The sequence below is a fragment of the Ornithorhynchus anatinus genome, chromosome 5 (genome assembly GCF_004115215.2).
Source record: "Ornithorhynchus anatinus isolate Pmale09 chromosome 5, mOrnAna1.pri.v4, whole genome shotgun sequence".
NCBI classification, from domain to species: domain Eukaryota; kingdom Metazoa; phylum Chordata; class Mammalia; order Monotremata; family Ornithorhynchidae; genus Ornithorhynchus; species Ornithorhynchus anatinus.
This window is the reverse complement of record NC_041732.1, coordinates 3,717,615-3,740,706: the sequence shown is the minus strand read 5'-3', so window position 1 is coordinate 3,740,706 and position 23,092 is coordinate 3,717,615. Positions and strand designations below refer to the sequence as shown.

The 23,092-nt window shown below is 51.4% G+C and overlaps 1 protein-coding gene across 1 annotated transcript; it reads left to right on the top strand.

Annotated features, from left to right (window-relative positions):
• The first annotated feature begins 664 nt into the window (after window positions 1–664).
• LOC100085563 (cytosolic phospholipase A2 gamma-like) lies at window positions 665–18,787 on the top strand. Its single transcript, XM_029064663.2, has 16 exons — window positions 665–1,044; window positions 1,455–1,527; window positions 2,257–2,352; window positions 2,766–2,874; window positions 3,807–3,949; window positions 4,058–4,256; window positions 4,711–4,831; window positions 7,056–7,196; window positions 7,576–7,629; window positions 9,666–9,725; window positions 10,629–10,736; window positions 11,872–12,009; window positions 13,688–13,783; window positions 14,479–14,633; window positions 16,170–16,359; window positions 17,947–18,787. The coding sequence occupies exons 3-16, from the start codon at window positions 2,336–2,338 to the stop codon at window positions 18,111–18,113; spliced, it is 1,698 nt and encodes a 565-aa protein (XP_028920496.1). The 5' UTR covers window positions 665–1,044; window positions 1,455–1,527; window positions 2,257–2,335; the 3' UTR covers window positions 18,114–18,787.
• Window positions 18,788–23,092: the final 4,305 nt, after the last annotated feature.

The window sequence follows — 23,092 nt, the reverse complement described above, 5'->3', positions numbered from 1 at the left end:
GCATTTTTCCTTCCCCTCCCTGACTCCAAATTACAGTCTGGGTGAGCTCTGTCGCCGGGTGAGGAGGAAGGTTCATGCCTCCTGGTTGTCCCCGCGGTCCAAGGTGACCCTGCAGGGTAGAGAAGGGGGCTCCGACCAGCTGACACCGACCCTTCCCTTCCCTATTTTGTCTGTGACCCCACCGAGGGCTTGAGCCGCAGACACCGCTTCGGGGCACCTCTGCGGGATTCGGCAGGTGCCCGCATGCAGTGCCGCCCAACCCTTACCAGTCCCGGGCCCCGGCTTCAATGTCGCTCCGTCGTTCCCTTCCCACACACACCCCACAAAAACCAAAGGCGTCGCAGCGTGTGTTCCAGCCCAGAGTGCAGATCCTAAAGCCGCTGCCTGAAACCTCTAACCCCTGCCCTATGAGTTTGGGATTGTATCTCCTATGTTTCTCCTATGCCTTGGTATTTTGGGGGATCCCACTGCTCCTCAGCGCCAGGCCACATGGCTCTAAGGTGGCTGATTGATCCACAAAGCGGAGATCAGAGGGCTACTGATTTATATATATTAATGTGTATCTCCACCTCTAGACTGAGCTCGTTGTGGGCAGGGAATGTGTCTGTTGTTACATTGTACTCTCCCAAGCGCTTAATACAGTGCTTTGCAAACAGCACGTGTTCCATAAATACAATTTAATGAATGACTGACCATTGGAGGAGGGACTAAGACTGATGAACGGGGACCAGTGGAGAACGAGAGATGCCAACTTCAGCTCAACCACCAATGAGAAGCCCCGGAACTCGACAGCCAGCACGGAGGACTAATGAGGTTTTGCTCCTGTGGGAGCATCTTTGGAAGGGCCCAGGGAAACTGATTGGGTCAGCCGGGGCGGGATTATGCGAATGAAAGGATGGGTTTAAAACCCCGCCGGGTACGCGACCCGTGCCCGGCCCGTGGACTGTTCTGTGCCAGGAAGGAGTGGGATTAAGGGTGCCTGAGTTGGAACGAGGTGCGGTCACTGGACTCTCTACCCTACACCTCACCAGGAGTGGTAGCAAGGTGATTTCTCCCACTACAGAGTCGGGCTTGGACGGCAGCTTGGGGGTGAGAGCAGGGCACCGGGTTAAGAGGTAAGGAGGCACGGGGCTTAGCTTGGGGACCCGCGGTTCATTGACTCCACTGGTGTCACCCCTCACTCCGGTGATCTCCTAGGGTTGTGGAAAGAGGGGGTCTTCCCCTTCCCTGCGATGGCCTCATAGGAATTCACAAAGGGCAGGCGGTTGATCCCTACAGTGGAGGGAAGAGACACTAGCCCTAGTGTAGGGTCCACTGGGTTGGGAATGGGGCATCTAGGTGGGAGTGGGCAGCAGAAAGGGCCGAGATGGGAAGGAGGGTGGTGATAGCTTAGTGGGGTTTGAGGGGTGAATGAGGAGGTGGGGGAAGCCAACCTTTTCTCATCTGTCACTCAGCCTCCATCCTGCCGGCGGTTCCAGGTTTGGCAGACAAAACTGCAGCCTCCCGGAGATCGGGAAACATCCCAAGGTGACCCCGAGGAAACATGGGAGGGAGCAGGGCAGAGGCAGCAGGTGGCATCTGTGGGTGCAGGGAGCAGGTTGGGCAGTGGCGAGGGACCAGCCAGGGAAGCTGTGGGTTTGGGTGGAGGCCAGATTGAACTCACTGGCACAGCCCCCAGGAGTCAGGTCATCCCTAGGAGACCTCGGACCCAGGGGGAGGAGTGGTGGGCTTATGGTCCAGGAGAGGCTGTGGTCCTGGGGGCCTGGGTCAGCCTGAGTCCCCCAGGGGTTCCCAAAGGGCAGCCACAGAGATCCTGCAGACCCTCAGGTATAGGAGAAGCGGTCAGATCCCCCAGTTAACTGCTGGAGATGATGGAGTTCTTGGGAGGAGGCTCAGGCCCAGCCAAGTCTCATCCCAGGAAAGTGTGTCAGGAGGACAGATGCACTCATCTCCCCAGGATTGGCATTACATTAGGAAAAGCAGCGTGGCCTAATGGAAAGAGCACGGGCGTGGGAGTCAGAAGACATAGGTTCTAATCCTGGCTCTGACACGTCTGCTGTGTGACCTTGGGCAAGTCACTTCACTTCTCTGGGCCTCAGTTACCTCATCTGTAAAATGGGGATTAAGATTGTGAGTCCCATGTGGGACAGGGACTGTGACCAACCTGATTACCTTGTGTCTATCCCAGGGGTCAGAACAGTACTTGGCACATAGTGAGCGCTTAACAAATACCATAATTATTATTATTATTGATAGGCGCTGCCAGCACAGGGACAGAACGGAAGATTGACGGCCCTCTCCTTTGGCAGGAAACACGCTGCTGACTGCAGAGGAAATGGACAAAGTTAATAAGTAATGAGGGGTCCAAGGTGGGGATGGGTGAGAGTGAGGCCTGGCCCTGGCCTGAATGGGGGGGTCCGGCTCTCCCTGGGAGGGTGGGGGCATGGTTGTCGGTAGGGGAGCTCAGTAGGCTACCTGAGGAGGCCCCCAGCCAAGCGGGCAATGTCCCCGGGGTGGCGTTCTGCCCGAGCCCCTGGACAAGCCCCGCAATCAGGATCCCCTTCCCTTCGCTCCTTCCCCTCATCAGAGACCCACAGCCCCCCAGAGCTGGAGTGCTCCCTGAGAGGTGATCTGGTCTAGTCCCCTGCCTCCCGGTAGGGAGTCATACCAGGCTCACCCAGGAGATGGGGGGGGGGTCTGCCCTACCCCCACGAGCTTTCCAAGTGTCCCAGTTTCTTGTCAAGCTGATTGTCTCCAACCCCTAGGAGTCCAGAAATCCTGAATTTAACGGGCATATCCGAGGAGGAGAAAAAAGCCACCAGTCACCGCCAAGGGGTGATCAAGGAACACCTGAAGAAGTGGGGCTGCAACCCGGTATGCAGGCTGGCATCTGAGCAGGGAGCTGGAGCAGAGCCAGGCCGGGGCCAAATGTTGCCCCGCCTCTTCCTGCTTCAGGGCCCAAGGGGAGGGCACTGCCTTCAAAGAGGTAGGGGGAGCTGGCCAGGATGGGTAGGCAGTTGGGCTTGCCCAACCCTGGCACTGGGGGAATTTCCTGCCCCTTCCTGGCCTGCTATCCTCCCACCATGCCACCCAGTTACTTAACTCCTTTTTCTCCATGGTTCCCTTTGATGGCTGCTTGTTCTCAAACGACCAACATACGGACCCTAGGAACGGGTCATTTAGCCCACTTAAAGGTGAATCTGGAATCCCCAGGGATGTGCTTGACATCTGCCAGTCCTTTAGAAAGATGCTCCTTGAAAAACGCCCAGGAAAAATCCAGTAGTAGTATAGTAGTTGTAATATTAGCAGCAGCCATGTTTATTGAGTGCACACATGACAGACCCCACCGCCCAGGGGGAGACCACTCTCCCCACCTTCTTACTAAAATTCCACCTCCTTCAAGAGGTCTTCCTTGACTAACCCCTCATTTTCCCTCCTCCTCCTCCCTTCTGTGTTGCATGTGCACTGGATCTGACCCCTTTAAGCTTCTGATATTCTCCCTACCCTCAGCCCCACAGCACTAACGTACATATCTGCAATTGATTTTATGGTCTGTCTCCCCCGCTTGACTTTTAACACCTTGTGGGTAGAGAACGGGTCTACCAGCTCTATTGCTTGTACCATCCTAAGGGCTTAGTGCAGTGCTCTGCACATAGCAAATGCTCAATAAATACCATCGACTGATTTTCCCTCCCTCTTTTGTGGCACTCATTCTATGACCTGGAGCACATCTCCTGCCCTGGCTTTAGGCTCACCACCCCTGCACTCCCCTCTTGGTCACTTCCCCTTTCCCCTCCTCCCTTCAGGCCAAGGTCCCAACCATCATGGTCCTGGGCTCCGGTGGGGGCACGCGGGCCTCCATCGCCTGCCAGGCCACCCTGACTGCACTCGCCCAGCATGACCTGCTAGACTCCGTCATGTACCTCTCCGGTGTCTCAGGCTCCACCTGGTAAGTATTCCTCCGGCCGAGTCCAGGGTTCCCCAACTCCTTCTCCTCCTCCTTCGTCTCCATCCCCTGGGTGGGCTGGAGGCCCACGGCCCTCTCTGTGCCCCCGAGGTGCATGTCCTCCCTCTACGCCTGGGGAGATTGGTCCAAAAAGCTGGAGGAGGCAGAGGCTGAGATGCGACAGCGGCTCACAGAGGGTTCCTGGGACCGCCGATTTGCCCTGGAGAAGGCCAAAGAGGCCGCAAAGTTGGAGGACTATTCTCTGACTGATTTCTGGGCCTACTTCGTGGCGTATGAGCAGACCAGGAAGGTGAGTACCTTCAGGGCTGCTTTGAGGAGGGGTGGGGAATATGATGCCGGGTGCCCCCTTCCCAGCAGCTGGGGAAGCTCCTGGCAATGACACTGCAGAGAGGTGGCATGGTACAGGGATATCACTGGGGCAAGGTGGCCAGAGTCTCTGGGGGGCCCCTTTGGACAAATCCCCAAACATCCTTGGGACAAAAGATCCTCAAGGGGAGAAGCCATGACTGTTTCCTTTCCCTGTCCATTTCCTCTTGGAGACCGATCCCAGATTCCTGGATCTCTGAAGGTGGAGAGGGGCTGGGGCTGGTCAGGTTGGGCCAGGAAGCTTGTACCCTGGCCAGAGGTTGCTTTGCCATGTTCTCACAATGAGAACCCAGAAATTTCCTGATCCTGCTAACCCCACCCCCCCGGGCATCACTGTTACCTTTCTGCTTTCTACCACCTCTACCCGGCACCTCCAGTTGCAAGATGAGCCCCTGACCAGCATCAAAGAACATTCCGAGAAGGGGGTGGTGCCATACCCCATCTTCTCCGCAGTGGATAAAGACTGCCTGAAGCAATGGAAGAAGAAATTGCCCCAGGGTGAGGGAGCTGAGGGACCCCCTTACCTGACTAGGGCTGGGGAAGGGGCTGAGATGGGAGACCTTGTATATTTCCACCCAGAAGAACCTCTGGGGGCATCTAAGGAACAGGGCAGAGTGGAAGGGGTTGGAGACATCCACATTTTCCCTGGGGGGGAATGTTTCATTCCAAAGGGCGGGGCCACATGACCGAGATCGGGGCTCGGCACTCCTCTGTCTCCTCCAGAAGCCCAGCTCCGAGGGGCGAGGTCATGTGTTCATTCGTTCATTCATATAGTCGTACTTATTGAGCGCTTCCTGTGTGCAAAGCACTGTACTAAGCGCTTGAGAAAGTATAATACAATGATAAATAGTGACATTCCCTGCCCACAGCAAACTCATAGTCTAGAGCTGGGGAGACAGAAAACAACACAAATAAATAAAATTACAGCTATGTACATAAGTGCTTTGTGGGGGAAGAGCAAAGGGAGCAAGTTAGGGCACGCTGAAGGGAGTGGGAGGTAAGGAAAAGTGAAGCTTAGACTGGGAAGGCCTCTTACAGGAGATGTGCCTTCAATAAGTCTTTGAAGGGAGGGTCGAGTGGTTGTCTGTCGGATTAGAGGAGGGAGCGCCTTCCAGGCCAGAGGCAGGATGTAGGCTAGGGGTGGGCGGCGAGACAGATGAAATTGAGGCATAGTGAGAAGGTTAGCACCAGAGGAGCAAAGTATGCAGGTTGGGTTGTAGAAAGAGAGAAGTGAGGTGAAGTAGGAGGGGGCAAGGTGATAGACTGCTTTAAAGTCAATGGGAAGGAGTTTTTGTTTGATACAGAGGCGGATGGGCAACGACTGGAGGTTTTTTGAGAAGTGGGGTGATGTGTCCAGAAAGTTTTTATAGAAAAATGAGCCGGGAAGCAGAGTAAAGTATGGCCTGGAGTGGGGAGAGAGACAGGAGGCTGGGAGGTTAGTAAAGAGGCTGTTGCAGTAATCCAGGCGGGTTAGGATGAGTAATTGTATTAACATGATAGCAGTATGGGTGGAGAGGAAAGGGGGGATTTTATTGATGTCGTGAAGGTGGGACCGACAGGATTTGGTGACGGATTAAATGTATGTGTTGAATGAGAGAGAGGGGTCAAAGATAACGCCAAGTTTATGGGCTTGTGAGACAGGAAGGATGATGGTGCCATCCACAGTGATGGATTAATCAGGCAGAAGACAGGGTTTGGATAGAAGATAAGGAGCTCTTTTGGACATGTTAAGTTTGAGGTGATGAGAGGACATCCAAATAGAGATATCTTGAAGGCAGGAGGAGATGTGAGTCTGGAGAGAGGGAGAGAGAGAGCAGGGCTGGAGTAGATTAGGTTGTCATCTGTATAGAAGTTGTAGTTGAAGCCATGGGATGGAATGAGTTCTCCAAGGAAGTGGGTGTAGATGAGAATAGAAGGGGACCCAGAATTGAACCTTGAGGGACCTCCCACAGTTAAAGAGCAGGGGCAGGGCCCGGACACTCCAGTGTCTTTTGGAGAAACAACTCCAATGAGTGGGGCCTTGAGGCCAGGATCGGGGCCACGTGGCTGAGGACAGGTCCTCCAGGGAGCACAGCAGTGGGCGAGGAGTGTCCGGCTCCAAAGAGGGAGGCTGATTGCCCAGGGCCGAAGCAGTTCTGGCGATCCGGACTCTTCCTCTGTTTAAGGCTAAGGGTTCAGCCCTGACTCCCCCTCCCCCCAGGGCACACTGTAGCCGTAGGCAGCTTGCGAAGAGGAGGCCTGAGCGGAGCTGTGATCCTGATGAGTTCTGCCCCGTCCACCCCAAGCCGGCAGGGCCTGGTCAGAGAGCTGACCGTGCCTCGCCACAGGAAGTTTAGCTTCCGGGGGTCAAGGCATTGCTCAAGCGGGCCTAAAACTATAGGCACGATTTGTCCCCCACAGGAGGCCACCTGTGGCCGACTCTGGGTCCCAGACAGATCAGGTCACCTCCAGAGCTGAGGATCCTGGACTGGAAGGACAGCTCCCAGGTGGCTGGGTTCAGGGCCCATGAGTCTAGAAGTAGCCCCTGGGACCCCCAAATCCTGACCAGTGTCCCCCAGAGAATCTCTGATTAGATGAGCCTATTTGGCCAGACTCACATTGACCCAGACCTCGGGGCAGTTACAGTGAATGGCCGTCCTACTGGCCTCTGCCCCTGCTGCTCTGGATGGGTGCCGGAGGTCCGTCGTGCTGACGCTCATGTGGAATTCCCTTCCCCCCCCAGAGACCTGGTTCGAGTTCACCCTGCACACGGCCGGATTCCCCGCCTTCGGCTCCTACGTCACAGCCAGCCACTTCGGCAGCAAGTTTAAGGCCGGAAAGTTGGAGTCAAGGAATCCTGAGCGGGAACTGTCCTACCTGAGAGGTAGAAGGGGGATGGGGTCCTCAGGTGGCCATGGCAGTGGAGGGTGGCGGCTTCCTCTGCTTCCCTTCTCCCTCCCCTCCCCCAGCTTCCTCAGGCGAGTTATTTTAATACCTTCGAACTAGTATTACTGATTGGCGTTCAATTTGGACTAAAACACCGAGGACTCCTGGGAGCGGGGTTGGAGAGCTGTAATTATTCCCAGCTGAGCGCTGGAAATCTCTGCCTTTCTCTTGGGGAAGGTGTGAAAATGAATGAACTGCGTTCAATAAAGTGTTCTGAGATCCCCAGATGGTCACCCTGAAGGGAGGCCGAGCTCTGGCCAACCGACCTGTCCAGTCCGCTCCTCATTCCTTAATGCCCTTTTTCCCGTTCTTCCTAGGCCTCTGGAGCAGTGCTCTTGGGGACTTCCAGACCATATTGAAAATCATCACAGGTACACGGGGGGGCTGTCAGGAGGGAGGGAGTGCTGCCCCCGGGGAGGGGTGTTCTTCCTGGGGGTCCCAGAAGGAACTAAGCCCTCAGATCTTAAAAACTCCCCACCTCTCAACTCTGACTCTTCGCCCCCACCTTTGATGACTTAGACACTCCTAGCTGGCAGAGGGGGAATCAAGGCCAGGCCATTCCGGCTCAACCCGTGGTGCCACACCCATGAATTGGGTGTGTGCAGGAGAAGCAGAGTGGCCTAGTGGAAATAGCACAGTCCTGAGAGTCAGAGGACCTGGGTTTTAACCTGGGTTGTTTGCCTTGTTATCTATGGCAAGTCGCTTGACTTCTCTGTGCCTCAGTTCCCTCATATGTAAAATGGGGATTAATACTGTAAGCCCTAAATGGAACATGGGCAGTCTAAAAGCTAATCATTTCTACCTCAGTGCTTAGTACAGTGCCTGGCACATAATAAACTCTTACTAAAAGAACCCCAACTCCTAAAAAAGCCACTCTAGCCTACGTCCAGCTGGAGACAGGAGAAACTTTCCCCTCCAAATCATTGCTTACCCTGGCAGAGGGCCAGAAAAGTCACCCGGCGTATCGGAGATCTCAATGTGACCCTCACTCCTGTTGATAGGCTCTTGCTGCTGGCAGCACAGTCTTTGAACTCATGGACCCCTCTTCCCTACCATGTGTGCAAACTGCTCAATCCCTTTGGACCGAAGGTCTTCCCTGTGCCGCCATTCAGGAGCTGACCGGAAAACCACACCCGTCGGCTCAACCTGAAGGAATTCATTCATTCATATTTATTGAGCCCTTATTGGGTGCAAAGCACTGTACTAAGTGCCTGGGAGAGTCCAATAGATTAATAAACATTCCCTGCCCACAACGACCTTACAGTCTAGGGACAAGCTCATAGTCTAGAGGTGCTAAAGGTTCAGGCAACCAGCCTCCCCTGACTTGATTTCGAAAATGACTGTCCTCGGGCAGGTTCAGGCCAGCTCTGCTTCGAAATGGTTTCTTGCATGAACCCCACATGCTTGGAGGGGTGCTGTGAAAAAGATGCTCTGTTACCCACTTTCCACCTCTCAGTTTCACAAATGCAGACATTCTCCAAATTGAAAGTTTATTCTGGTCTACCTTGCCCTTAATTTTCCTAGTCATGATATTTATTCAGTGTGCCCTAAGTGCCAAGCACTGTGCTAAACACTAGGTATGTAGACAAAAATGAGCTCAGACCCAGTCCCTTCCCCTTATAGGGCTCCCCATTTTAGAGAAGAAGAAACTGAGGCCTGGAAAAGTTAAGTGATTAACCCAAAGTCATACAGCAGGCCAGGGATGAAGCTAAGTCTCTCAACTCCCAGAGGTGAAAGTCGACTAGATCATTCTGCTTTAGTACAGTGCTCTGCCCACAGTAAACACCCAATAAATACCACTGATGGATTGATTGCTTCGCTTCTTTTCAATTCATGAGGTCCCTGGAAGACTTGGATTGCTTTCCCAGTGGAAGTCACCGATCTGAGCGTAGTTCCTACCATTTCCCGCTCCCTCAGGGTTATGTGACAAGGAAGGCCAGGCAGTTACCCCACAGCAAGGGGATTCAAACTGAGACATTCCCTAATCGGAGAGGCCGGGGTGGAGCCGCAGTCCCTGGAGGGGAGCCCTGAGGGCCAAGAGCTTCCTGACTGGCTCCGTTAGTGAGGATATTTTATTTCCTCTTCATAATAATAATGTTGGTATTTGTTAAGCATTTACTATGTGCAGAGCACTCTTCTAAGCGCTGGGTAGATACAGGGGAATGATGTTGTCCCACGTGAGGCTCACAGTCTTCATCCCCATTTTACAGATGAGGGAACTGAGGCACAGAGAAGTGAAGTGACTTGCCCACAGTCATACAGCTGACAAGTGGAAGAGCCGGGATTCGAGCCCATGACCCCTGACTCCCAAGCCCGGGCTCTTTCCACTGAGCCACGCTGCTTCTCATGAGACCTTCCAGGGCCTCACCTTCCCTGGCAGCCGACAGAGCTCTCTTCCTCTTTGCAGATGCGATCAAGAACCTGTTCAAAGATATATGTGACAAGGCGTTTGGATCGAAATCAGAAGGTAAGACCACAAGGAATCCTCATGGCTTTGTGGAGCCAGTCTGATTCCAGCGATGCCACTTGGCTTCTGGGGATTGGCAAGACGCCCCAAAATACTCCTGCATGAAACCCCTATCCCTCTCAGAACAGTGTGAGCTACATGAAGGCCACCAGGTTTTGACCACATATCTCAACTGCCCTGGAATTTGCCTTGTTTTCCCTTATTTTCCTTGTTTTCTCTGCCCCTAGGGTGGCCATATGTCCAGTTTTCCTCGAGAGGACAATTTCCAACAGGTCTTACCCTCTCTGGCACTGGATACCTTTCTGTTTGGTATCCTCTCTCTACTAATTATTACTTAGCTATTAGGGCCAAATCCCATAACTCAGAAGCAGCGCCCGTGTCCTCGGAGACCTGGGAGGGAAATGTAGAAGCTCTGGACCGAATGGGGAGGGGGTTCAGGGGCCCCAAGATAAGAGTCCTAGGTTTGGGCAACCTATCTAAGTGCCCTCCATGGCCCTCCACAAGATGGCATACAGGACATCATTGCATTATGTCACGTGTCTGGTGTTACCTATGTGACATGGTGTAAACCCGTGTAAATCAATAGATGCCCTACCTGTAGTGCGTTCCAACTCTAAACCCTCTAGAAGATAACCAGAGATAAAAATAGAAATAAAATGTCCAGCCCTTAAGATCTCTTATGCCTCTTTCTCTCCTTAGCTTCCCTTCACCTGCAGAATCCCAGGTTTGTTTTTCCAGGCACATCGCCAGGATGGCACTCTGCTCCCTATGTTGGTCACCTGTCGGAATAGCACTAAACTGTGGGGCGTCTGCCTGCCCCTGCTGCAATCTCACTCTACTCCATTTTCATATGATCCTTTCATTCTCTCCAATTCCATGAGTCGCCTTGGTCTTTCACTGCAGGTGAAAACTGTGAAAACATTCTCCAGATCTTGCTCAACCTGGTAATTGCCCACCTGGAAGAAAAAGACTTCCTCCATCACCTGAAGGACCTGGGAGACAGCCTGACTTGTAAAAGCAATCAATCAATCATATTTATTGAGTGCTTACTGTGTGCAGAGCACTGTACTAAGCACTTGGGAGGGTATATTATAACAGAGTCGGTAAAAGGAAGGATACCTATCTCTCCCCCTCCTCCTCCTCCTCCTTTTCCTTCTCCCCCTCCTTTGCTTCCTTCTCCTCCATCTTTAAAGTCTACCCCCTTCACTAGTTCACCACCTCCCCCACTGGCACTTCCAAGGACTGGGTTGGTTCTAGTGATAGGGTCTCTGAGGTGAGGAGGGGAGCGGCCCTAACTGTTGACCCTAATAGTGATGATAATAATAATGATGATGATATTTGTTAAGCGCTTACTATGTGCAAAGCCCTGTTCTAAGCGCTGGGGTTGATACAAGGTAATCAGGTTGTCCCACGTGGGGCTCACAGTCTTAATCCCCATTCTACAGATGAGGTAACCGAGGCACAGAGAAGTTAAGTGACCTGGCCAAAGTCACACGGCTGAGAAGTGGCAGAACTGGGATTAGAACCCATGTCCTCTGACTTCCAGGCCCAGGCTCTTTCTACTGAGCCACGCTGCTTCTCACTAGAAGTAATAGTAGAAGTGGTAATATCTATTGAGCCCACCCCAGTCCCACAGCACTTACGTCCATATCCTTATATTCTGCCATATCCCTATCTATAATATGTTCCAATGTCGGTCACTCCCACCAGATTGTAAACTCCTTAAAGACAGAGATCGTTGACTTACCAACTCTACTGTGTTGTACTCTCCCAAGTGCTTCGTAGAGTGCTCTGCCCATAGTAAGCGCTCAATAAATGCTGTTGATTGATTGATTCCAGTGTACTGTACTAAGCACTTGGGAGACACAAGATAAAGCCAAGACAGGGAGCTTGCCTACTAGGAACTTCCACTCTAATAGAACAGCCTGGCTTGGCCATGGAACTCTGCTGGTCTTTCTGGGGTCCCACATCCTCAGTTCCTGCCTCTTTTCTTAGTTATCCAAACCTGTCTCGACCTCCACCCTCACCCCCTGCAGACTCTGGGAATAGCAGACCTCCAGACCCCTTCTACCCCCTTCTCCATTGCCCCAGCCCCCTCCCCAGAGGGGGTCCAGAGGGCTAAAAGTGGTCTTTGACTCTGGGGCAGCTTCATCAACTTTTAAGGAGACCAGGATAACAACTGAGATGTCACTCCATGGTTGGAACAGCTCCTCCTCGGAGAACAAGGAGACATATCTCTCTAAGGTGGTGGAGAAGGTCTTTGAGCTGCTCCTCAAGAAAATAAGTAAGTCCTTTTTGCCTCCTTTCCCTGTAGATCTGACCTCAGAGATGTCTGGACTATGGATGACTGGACACCCAAGAACAGTGGTTTGAAACCATGCGACCCCAAGTTTCTTTTTTGTGGGGTTGGGGAGGGGGAACAGGGCAGAAATGGCCCCAGATGAAAATAAAGACGATCACTAACAAGTTCAAAAATCAAACTCAACTTAATATGCTCTGCTCTCTGTGGTAGAAATAGGAGGTATGGTATTTATTGAGATTCGGCTATGTGCCGAGCACTGTATTGAGCACTTGGGGGAATATTACAGAAGTAGAATCCACGATCCCTGCCCACAAAAGAAGCAGTATGGCTCAGTGGAAAAGCACAGGCCTGGGATTCAGAGGCCCTGGGTTTTAATCCTGGCTTTGCCATTTCTCTGCTGTGTGACCTTGGGCAAGTCACTTAACTCCTCTGTGCTCAATTACCTCGCCTATAAAATGGAGATTAAGACTGTGAGCTCCAGGTGGGATTAGGACTGAGTCCAACCTGATTACCTTTTATCTACCCCACTCCTTAGTACAGTGCCTGATAGGTGGTAAGTGCTTAACAAATACCGTGAAAAAACAAACAACATAAGGAACTTACTCTTTGATAAGACAGACAACATTGCTATCAAATAGTGGGAACAGGAGGAATGAGAATCAGATAGGGAATAGACTGAATATTCCAGGATGCAATATTAGAATACAGGAGAATAGTCTCATAAGCAATTGAATATACATATGCATGTAAAAGTTGAAGATGTAGGCATACTTTTGCCTGTTCAAGCAGTTATTTGTTCAGCTGTTTCTTTCTGGTACTGCTTCCTGCCCTGCCTTTGGTCCGGTGGAAGGAGCAATGCTCTGGGACACTGGCCACCAGGGTTTTAGCCCCGGCCCTGCCTGCTGGGGCTCTGCCATCAGTGGTGGAGGATTCTGACCAAAGAAATCCCTAGGGCTTTCTGCAAGGTGGACGGGCCCAGCAGAAATCCTGAAAATAACTGGCTAATGTGAGTGGCAAAGACCACTGAAGTTACCACAGCAATCACCTAAGGTGTGGTGATGGTGTTCTGGCACAAAGCAGGCACTATATTGTGGCTAATTTGGCCGCCAGCAGACCCTGCCAGTAAAAATTCCTTTTCTGCGCATCATGATGCCCTGCCCTCATGTCCATTTACTTGCTCACTGCATTCTATGAGCCAACAATAATAGTAATAACAATTGGGGCATTTATGAAGCACTTACTACACGCGAAGCGTTATGCTAAGCACCGGAGTAGACACAGGACAGCCAGATTGGAAACCCGACAGGCAGGGACGAGAGTCCTAATGGCGTTATACAAGCCACTGTCCCTGGGATCAATTCCTCTTTGCAAGTTCTTGGTCCTACCAGATTCAGAACTGAGTCCCAAGGAGAGAGTCCATCCAGCACTCTTCCAAGCATTTGTTACAGTGCTCCACACTCAGTCAATATCGCTGATTGACAGACTGATGATACAATCACAGGGTTCCCCAACCCCAGCCCTGCTGACAGATCTGGCTATGCTGTGTTGTGCAGTGGAGGAGAAACAGTTGTCATTTTGACTGCCTTAAACCAGAGAAAGGACCCACACACAAGCTCAGCAGAGCTGATATCACTCTTTGCCTTCTCCATCCTTTCTCTAGAAAGTGGAAGCTCCTTCTTCATCTTCCTGAAGAAAACCTTTCTGTGCCTTCTCTTATGGAACTGGGGAACCAACAACAACTTCCTGTATAAGTTGGGTAAGGCGCTTCCTGTGGGGGTCAGCATCCTTGGGGAAGAGCCTAGAGCCAGAGGAGGAAATAAGATTGCGTGTGCGGGGGCCTCGCCTCCGTCTCCAGCTCCAGTCCCTTCCTGGCCAGTGCGGGGGGCTCTGAGGGCCTGCCAGGGTTGCTGCCCCATCAGTGGGACCCAGGGTAAGGCCCCTCAGCAGGCAGCTGGGTGGACGTGAGGCCGAGTGTGGTGGAGTGAGGGGGAGTGGTGTGTGGGAGCTGAGGACTTCCCTCCTTTAGGAAGGACTGGAGAATAGGGGATATGGCCAGGGGTCCTAGGTGGGGTCCATCGCTCAGTGTAGAGGGTCAGGTCAACTTCTTTCCATGGGTTGGAGGCTGCTCTGTCCACCTAGTCCCTGTCCTGGGACTGAAGGAAGTGATGAGCACTTGCTGATTTCCCCTACCTCCCTCCTCCCCACCTCACCGGGCTAAAGGACCGTTGCTAAACCAGCAGTTGGTGGCGGGGGAGGGAGAGTGATGGTCTATGAGTGGTGCCCTTGCCCAGGGCAGAGGGGAGTCGCAAGTGACCACCCAATCTGTCCCACCCTTCCCCCATCCCTCGGCCCTTTGCTCCCCAGACCAAAGTCCCTGGGATGGGTGGAGGGGAGGTAAGGGCAGCTAGGACGGAGACCGGCACTCATCGGGTCCCATCTGGTGGTCCTCAGAAGGTATAAACAATTCAGAGGTGACCGAGCACGAAGTCTTCCGCCTGGTGGACGCCGGCCTGGCCATAAACAGCGCATACCCATTGGCCCTCCACCCCGCCAGGCACGTGGATCTGATCCTGTCCTTTGACTTCAGTGCTGGGGATCCTTTGGAGGTACTGGGGAAGGGGCCCATCCCAGACAAGGGGAGGGGAGGGGCAGGCACTGGGCTGCATGGGCGGGAGGTGGCACCGCCCTCTGAGCGGACCAGGAAGCAGAGAAGCATCATGGCCTAGTGGAAAGAGATTGGGCCTAGGAGTTGGAGGACCTGACTTCTATTTCTGGCTCTGCTGATTCTGGCTTGCTGTGTGGCTTTGGCCAAGTCACTTCACCTCTCTGTACCTCAGCTTCCTCAGCTGTATAATGGAGGTTAAATGCCTGTTCTTCCTCCTACTTAGACTGTGAGCTCCAAGTGGGACGGTGTCTGTGTCTAAACTAATTAACATGTTCCTACCCCAGTGTTTGACACATAGTAACTGCTTAATAATAATAATAATAATGATAATGGCATTTGTTAAGCGCTTACTATGTGCAAATCCCTGTTCTAAGCTCTGGGGGGGATACAAGACGATCGGGTTATCCCATGTGGGGCTCACAGTCTTAATCCCCATTTTACAGATGAGGTAATTGAGGCATAGTGAAGTTAAATGACTTGCCCAAAGTCACACAGCTGATAAGTGGCAGAGCTGGGAACCCATGACCAACAAATGGTAACAAATTCTCTTGTTAACAAATACCAAGAGAAAAAACACTGATTCCCCCAGTCCCATGCATAGCTTTCCATGGGAAGGAGGTTTGGGAGAAGACTATGTATATTTCAATATGTATATGTAACTTATCATTTATATTAATGTCTGTCTCCCCATCTAGACTGTGAGCTCATTGTGGGCAGGAATGTGTCTGTTATTATATTGTCCTCTCCCAAACGATTAGTACAGAGCTTTGCACAGAGTAAGTGCTCAATAAATACAATTAAATGAATGAATGAATGAGACTCCTGGGGTATTTTAGGGCTGGACTCAAGCTGTGGCTGTTCCCCATCCGCTGTGGTTGCCCTGCTGGGCTGTCACTGAGTCCCAGAGACCTCTCCTCTTCCCTCTCCTCCCCCAACCCCGCCAGTTTATTTATGGGGCACCTTAAATGTTGCTATATTTCCCTTAAGATGGAGACACTATGTCTATAGGTCAAGGAAACAGCGTGACCTAGTTGAAAGAACATAAGCTTGCAAGTCAGGGCACATAGGTTCTAATCCTCTACTCCCGATTTAGCCACTTGCCTGCTATGTGTCCTTAAGCAAGTCACTTAACTTCTCTGTGCCTCTGTTTCCTCATCTGTAAAATGGTCATTAAATATCGGTGCTTAAACCAGTGCTTGGCACATAGTAACTGCTTAACAAATACCATCATTATTATAATTATTATTATCTGTTCTTTGCCCTCCTTAGACCGTGAGTCCTATGTGGGACAGGGACTGTGCCAGACCTGGTTATCTTGACTCTACCCCAGTGTATGGTGCTTAGGAAGGGCTTAATTGGTATCACAATTATGTACCACATGTCCACCTCAAAATGGTGCCGTAGGGGCCATCGTGGCAAACTCCCCGTTGCCTCTTGGAGGCTGATGGGTAAGCGGGTCCCCCCGGCCTCCCCGCAGACCATCAAGGTCACCTCAGACTACTGCGAAGCCAACGGCATCCCCTTCCCCACCGTGGACAAGGAAAAGCTCAACAAAGACACCAAGGCGCCTTCCGACTGCTATGTCTTCGAGGACGGAGCAGGGGCCGAGGTCCCGGTCATCATGCATTTCCCGCTTTTCAACAGCAAAAACTGTGGAGGTGGAGCAGGTGGGCTGGGGAAATGGGGGTGGGAGATTGGGGGGAAGACAGTTTTGAGGGGGAAGGAGGGAGACTGAAGGGTGTGAGACTAGGGGGTGGGAAACTGAAGGGGTCAGAGATTGTATGGGAAGACTGGAGGGTATGAGACTAGGGAGGGGTCGGAGATTTGGGTGTGGGAGACAATGGGGATGAGGAAGCGGAGGTAGGAGCCTGGGGGAGAAGGGGACTGGGGGGCTAGGGGATTGGGAGAAGGGGAGATCGGAGGGCAGGTATTGGCTGAGCCCCTCAGATCTCTCCCTCTGGCTTTACCTTGCTCCTCTCCCACTACAGTGCAGCTCTCACACTTTGTTCCTCAAACACCCATCTTACTCACTGTGCCTGAATCTTGTCTTTCTCACCTGTGACTCCTTGCCCACATCCTCCCTCTGGCTGGAGCTCCCTTTCCCCTCATCTACAACAGTCCACCACTCTCTCCATCTTCAAAGGCCTCCTACAATTACATCTCCTCCAAGAGGCCCTCCCTGACTAACCTCTCATCTCCCCACCCAATTTGCTCTCCCTTCTCCATCACCTATGCACATGGGCCTATATCCCTTAAGCACTGTGATACTCACCCCACCCCCAAAGCACTTATGTACATATCCATTAATTCTGCCACTTCCCCTATTTGAAATTTATTTCAGCATCTGTCTCCTCCATTGACTTGTAAGGGGGGATAGTGCCTACCTATTCTACTGTACCCTCCCATATGCTTAGTACAGTACTCAATCAATACTCTTGATTGATAGACACTATGCTATGTGCTTGGAAGTTTTCACAGAAGCCAAACACTAGTGTCCTGCCCTCAAGGACCTTACATTGTGTTGGGAAGACAGACAAGCAGGAATTGGAGCGAGGGCCCGGAGGGTCAGGGACACAGTGTGTGTGGGCTCCTTGCCACCCAGTGTCAATGGAGCCTTAGTTTAGAGGCCATGAGGTTTGTCCTGGGCCTTTTTTTCATTTTTGTCTGTTTTTCTGTCTGTCTAAGGCTGTGAATGTGGATCTATCATTTCGTAGTTGTGGGTCTTGCTTGTCTGCCTATGGCTGTGTCTGTCCATGGTGTGTATCAATGTGGTGGTGGGTTCATCTATCTGCCCATTGATGGGGCTGTCTGTCCTTGACGGCCTGTCTGCCTGTGCTGGTGCTGTTCGTCCATGGTTGTGTGTCCATCTGTGGCTATGTTTCTGTTTGTGGCTCTGTGTTTTTCTGTGGTGGTGGGGCTTCTGTCTGTGGCTGTGTGTTTATCTGTCTGTGGTGATGGGGCTGTCTGTCTGTGGCTGGGTGTCTGCCCGTGGCTGTGTGTCTCTGTGTCGCTGTGTGCTTATCTGTCTGTGGTTCTGTGTCTGTCTATGGTGGGGGGGCGTCTGTCTCTCTGTCCACTGTGATGGTACCGTCCGTCCATGGCTTTATGTCCTTTCATGGCTGCATGTCTCTCCCTGGTTATGTGTCTGCCTGCCTGTCCGTGGCGGTGGATTTGTCTCTCTTTGTTGGGGGGGCTTTCTGTCCATTGCTGTCTGTCGGTCTGTGGCCATGGGTCTGTCTCTGATTGAATCCCAGATATGGTAGAGCAATGGAGGAAGAGATATCCCACGTTCTGCCTTTCCAACTACAGCAAGGAAGATTTTGACGATCTGGTGCTCATGGCAAAAATGAACGTCCAGAACCAAGCGGGGACGATCATGGATAAGATCAAGGAGCTGGCTCACCGTGCCTCCCACGAATAGGGGGGCTGAGGATGGCTGGGCCCTCGGATCCCTCAGGGGGTCCACCAAGCTGCTTCTGGAAAGTGGGGGGGTTTGCTCAGAAATACCCCATTCTGAGACTCAGGGTCCTCCAACATAGCCTAGAACCTTTGGCAGGGAGGGAGTGTCCCAGATACCTCCGATACCTCCCATCCTCATGAGGAATTCCTCTCAGAATTCCCTGTCCCTAGATTCCCCCTCCTCTCTGATTCCCTGAGAACAACACCTTCCTTACCCTTCCTCCCCCCTCCCCTGCTACAGTTAGTTACAGTACTGATTAAGTGCCAAGCACTATGCTGAGGACTAGAGTAGTTAGAAGACAACCAGATTAGACATCATCCTCATCCCCATCAGGGCCCACAGTCTAAGAGGGAGGGAGAGTAAGTTTTTCTATTTAACAACAGAGGAAACTGAGGTCCAGAGAGGAAAATTGACTTGCTCAAGGACACCCAGCAGGCCAGTGTTGGGACCAGAATTCGCGTCTCCTGCCTCCCAGTCCCATACTTTTTCCACGGGGCGATGAGAAACTAGCTTAGGTAGAGTTCCTCCAGCTGCACCATCAACACTGGTAGTAGAGAATCCTTGGGTGATGGGAAACAATCTATATTCTACTAGCTTGTTGACAATTTTCAATTAAAATATCCCTCCCCACGCCACCCTATATGGTTGAAGTTTGGTGTTTCTCTATTTCTTTTTCTTCCTTCTATTCTCCCTCAGCCCAAGTTGTTCGCTTGGGGAATACATTCCTCTAGACTATAAACTCCTGAAGAGCAGGGAACATGTTTATACCAACTCTGTTAAATTATACTCTCCCAGGTATTAGTACAATGCTCTGCACTAGTAAGCACTCAGTAAAATGCAAATGATTGATTGATTGATTGGGGGCCTGCTCCCAAGAAAGGGAAAGGAAGGATCCCCAAAGGCTAGGGAGGAGGATGGCAAGGGTCATTAGAAACCTGGGTCAGTGAGAGAGGAAAAACTCCACACCCACTTATGCCCATTTCTCAGATAGGGAACCAAAGACTGAGCGAATCAACTCAGGGCCCAAACCAGAGAGTGGCACCGAGTGGATTCGAACTTGCTTCTCCTTACCCTGGTCCAGGATTCAGTTTGCCCTTGCTCGGGAGTGTTTGGAGGGTCCGTGACCTAGATAAATCCCGAAGACTCTGGGTGAATACCTTGAGGGCAATCACCATGTCCACTTGACTTCTCCACTCTAGTGTGGTCCAGACTGAGTCACTTGAGGGGAAAATTAAAGGCTTAAGATAGGGATGGGCGTGTAGATGGGGAATCCATCATCATACAGATGAGTTTCAAGGTTCACAATGTTCCCCCACACATCTGTCCTCATCAATCAATCAATCGTATTTATTGATGGCTTACTATACCAAGAGTTTGGGAGAGTGCGACACAACAGTATAACAGACATAGTCCCTTCCCACAATGAATTTACAGCCTAGGGTGGAGACAGACATTAATTCATTCAATAGTATTTATTGAGCGCTTACTATGTGCAGAGCACTGTAGTAAGCACTTGGAATGCACAATTTGGCAACAGATAGAGACAATCCCTGCCCATTGACAGGCTTACAGTCTAATCGGGGGAGACAGACGGACAAAAACAAGACAACTTAATCACAATAAATAGAATCAGGAGGATGTACATCTCATTAACAAAATAAATAGGGTAATAAAAATATATACAGTGAGCACAGTGCTGGGAAGGGGGAAGGGAGAGGGGGCGGAGCAGAGGGAAAGGGGGGAAAGGGGGCTTAGCTGAGGGGAGGTGAAGGGGGGGCAGAGAGGGAGCAGAGGGAGCAGAGGGAAAAGGGAAACTCAGTTTGGGAAGGTCTCCTGAAGGAGGTGAGCTCTCAGTAGGGCTTTGAAGAGGGGAAGAGAGTTAGTATGGCAGAGGTGAGGAGGGAGGGCATTCCAGGACAGCGAGAGGACGTGGGCCAGGGATCGACAGCGGGATAGGGGAGAACGGGGGACGGTGAGGAGGTGGGCGTCAGAGGAGCGGAGCCTACAGGGTGGGCAGTAGAAGAGAGAGGGAGGAGAGGTAGGAGGGGGCAAGGTGATGGAGAGTCTTGAAGCCCAGAGTGAGAAGTTTTTGTTTCATAAGGAGGTTGATAGGCAACCACTGGAAGATTTTAAGGAGAGGAGTGACATGCCCAGAGCGTTTCTGCAAGAAGGTGATCCGGGCAGCAGAATGTAGAATAGACTGGAGCAGGGAGAGACAGGAGGAAGGGAGATCAGAGAGAAGGCTGACGCAGTAATCTAGCCGGGATAATACAGATATGCATGTAAGTGCTTGGGGCTGGGGGGAGGTGGTGAATACAGGGAGCAAGTCAGGGCAAGGAAAAAGGAAGTGGGAAAAGAGTGAATAAGGGCTTAGTCAGGGAAGGCCTCTTGGAGGAGATGAGCCTTCAATAAGGCTTTGAAGGTGGAGAGAGTAATTGTCTGTTGGATATGAAACCACAGCATTCCAGACCAGAGGCAGGATGTGGGCAAGAGGTTGATAGTGAGATAGATGAGACTGCGGTATAGAGAGCAGGTTGGCACTAGAGGAGCGAAGTGTGCAGGCTGGGTTGTAGTTCAGAAGTAGTAAGGTGAGGTAGGAGGGGGCAAAGTGATTGAGTGCTTTAAAGCCGATGATGAGTTTTTGTTTGATGTGGAGGTGGATGGGAGGTGGATGTTCTTGACGAGTGGGGAAATATGGACTGAAAGTTTTTGTAGAAAAATTATCTGGGCAGCAGAGTGAAGTATGGACTGGAGTGGGGAGAGACAGGAGGCGGGAAGTTCAGCAAGGAGGCTGATACATAAATCAAGGCAGGATAGGATAAATGCTTGGATTAACATGATAGCAGTTTGGATGGAGGGAACAGGAGAGATTTTAGCGATGTTCTCAAGGTTGAACCGACAAGATGTGGCGATGGATGGAATGCGTGGGATGAATGAGAGAGAGGAGCCAAGAATAACCAAGATTCCAGGCTTGTGTGACAGGAAGGATGGCGGTGATGTCTACAGATATGGGAACGTCATGGGGAAGAAAGGATTTGGGTGGGAAGTTAGGGAGTTTGGTTTTGGACATGTTAAATCCATGTTCAGTCATCGAAGACAGAATTCTGAGCTGGATGGCCCATCGGTCTGACACTGAACTTTCTGGTTGTTGTCGTAGCAGAAATAATGGGATTCATTGAGCACTTACTGAGTACAATGCACTGTACTGAGTGCTTAGAGAAGGACCACCAAAGCAGCAGATCCTTTCCATGCCCACAAGGCGCTTCCAGTCTACTGGGAGAGGCAGAAAAGAAAATGTTTACAAATGGAGGTATCAAAATAAATTATTTTGATCATAAATATATAAATATCATACATATCAGAGATACATCTATTCACACGGTCTGAGAGTGGGTATTAATAATTATGGTATTTGTTAGGCTCTTATTAGGTGCCAAGTTCTGAGATGTGGACTGGGGTCGATGTAATCAGATTAGCCACAGTTCCTATACTCATGCAGGGCTCACAGTCTAAGGTAGAGAGAGAACAGGTATCGAATCCCCATTTTATAGATGAGGAGAACTGAGGCACAGAGAAGTTAAGTAACTTGCCCGAGGTCACACAGCAGGCAAATGGCAGAGCTGGGAGTAAAACCCAGGTGCCCCGTTCCCTGGGCATTAATGAATTCATAAGTGATAGGTGTGAATGATGTCGATACAGGAGAAGCAGTATGGCCTAGTGGATAGATTATGGGTCTGGGAGTCAGAAGGACTTGTATTCTAAATCCCAGGTCCTCCACTTGTCTGCTGTGTGATCTTGGGCAAGTCACTTCACGTCTCTAGGGAAGCAGCGTGGCTCAGTGGAAAGAGCACGGGCTTGGGAGTCAGAGGTCATGGGTTCGAATCCCAGCTCGGCCACTTGTCAGCTGTGTGACTTTAGGCAAAGTCACTTGACTTCTCGGTGCCTCAGTTCCCTCATCTGTAAAATGGGGATTAAGACTGTGAGCCCCACGTGGGACAACCTGATTCCCCTGTGTCTACCCCAGCGCTTAGAACAGTGCTCGGCACATAGTAAGCGCTCATCAAATACCAACATTATTATTATTGTCTCTGGGTGACAATCAGTTACCTCTTCTGTAAAATGGTGATTAAGACTGTGAGCCTTAGGTGGATATAGACTATGTCCAAACCGATTAGCACCTCAGTGCTTAGTACAGTGCTTAGTACATAGAAGGTGCTTAAATTGAGAAACAGCATGGCCTGGTGGATAGAGCACAGGCCTGGGAGTCAGAAGGACCTGGGTTCTAATCCCACCTCCACCACTTGTCTGTTGTGTGACCTAGGGCAAGTCACTTGACCTCTCTGGGCTCTAGTTACCTCATCTTTAAAATGGGGATTAAGATTTGAGCCTCATGTGGGACTGGGTCCAACTTGATTTGCTTGTATCCATCCCAGCACTTAATACAGTGTCTGGCATACAGTAAGCATTTAACAAATACCATAGTTATTATTGCTATACCTTAAAAGAAAACTTGGGATGTTGAAAATTTATTAGGAAAGGCTGTTGGAGGAGATGAGATTTTAGGGGGACTTGGAAGGCTGAAATCTGGTGGATTTTGAAGGAAATGAGTGCCCTGTTGGGAGGCACAGCATGAGGAAGGATTCAGAAGGGGTCAAATCAAGGGCAGAGTACAGTTAGGGGGTGCAGTTAGGGTTGGGGCTCTGGACACCTCTCGGTCCTCCCAGAGCAGTTCCTGCTGCCCCTCACAGTCCTGTGGGTCGGGGGAAGGGGAGCCCCACGCTCAACCGTTTCTTCCCACTTCCCACTCTCCCCCAGTGAGTCAGCAGTTGTGCAGTCCCTTAGTCCCAAGTTCCTCTTACTGAAGCCCCTTCCTGTCCTTCCACTCCGGGCACCGCCCCTACCCATAAAACCCCATCCTCACCCTCCTTCCCCGGCCCCAA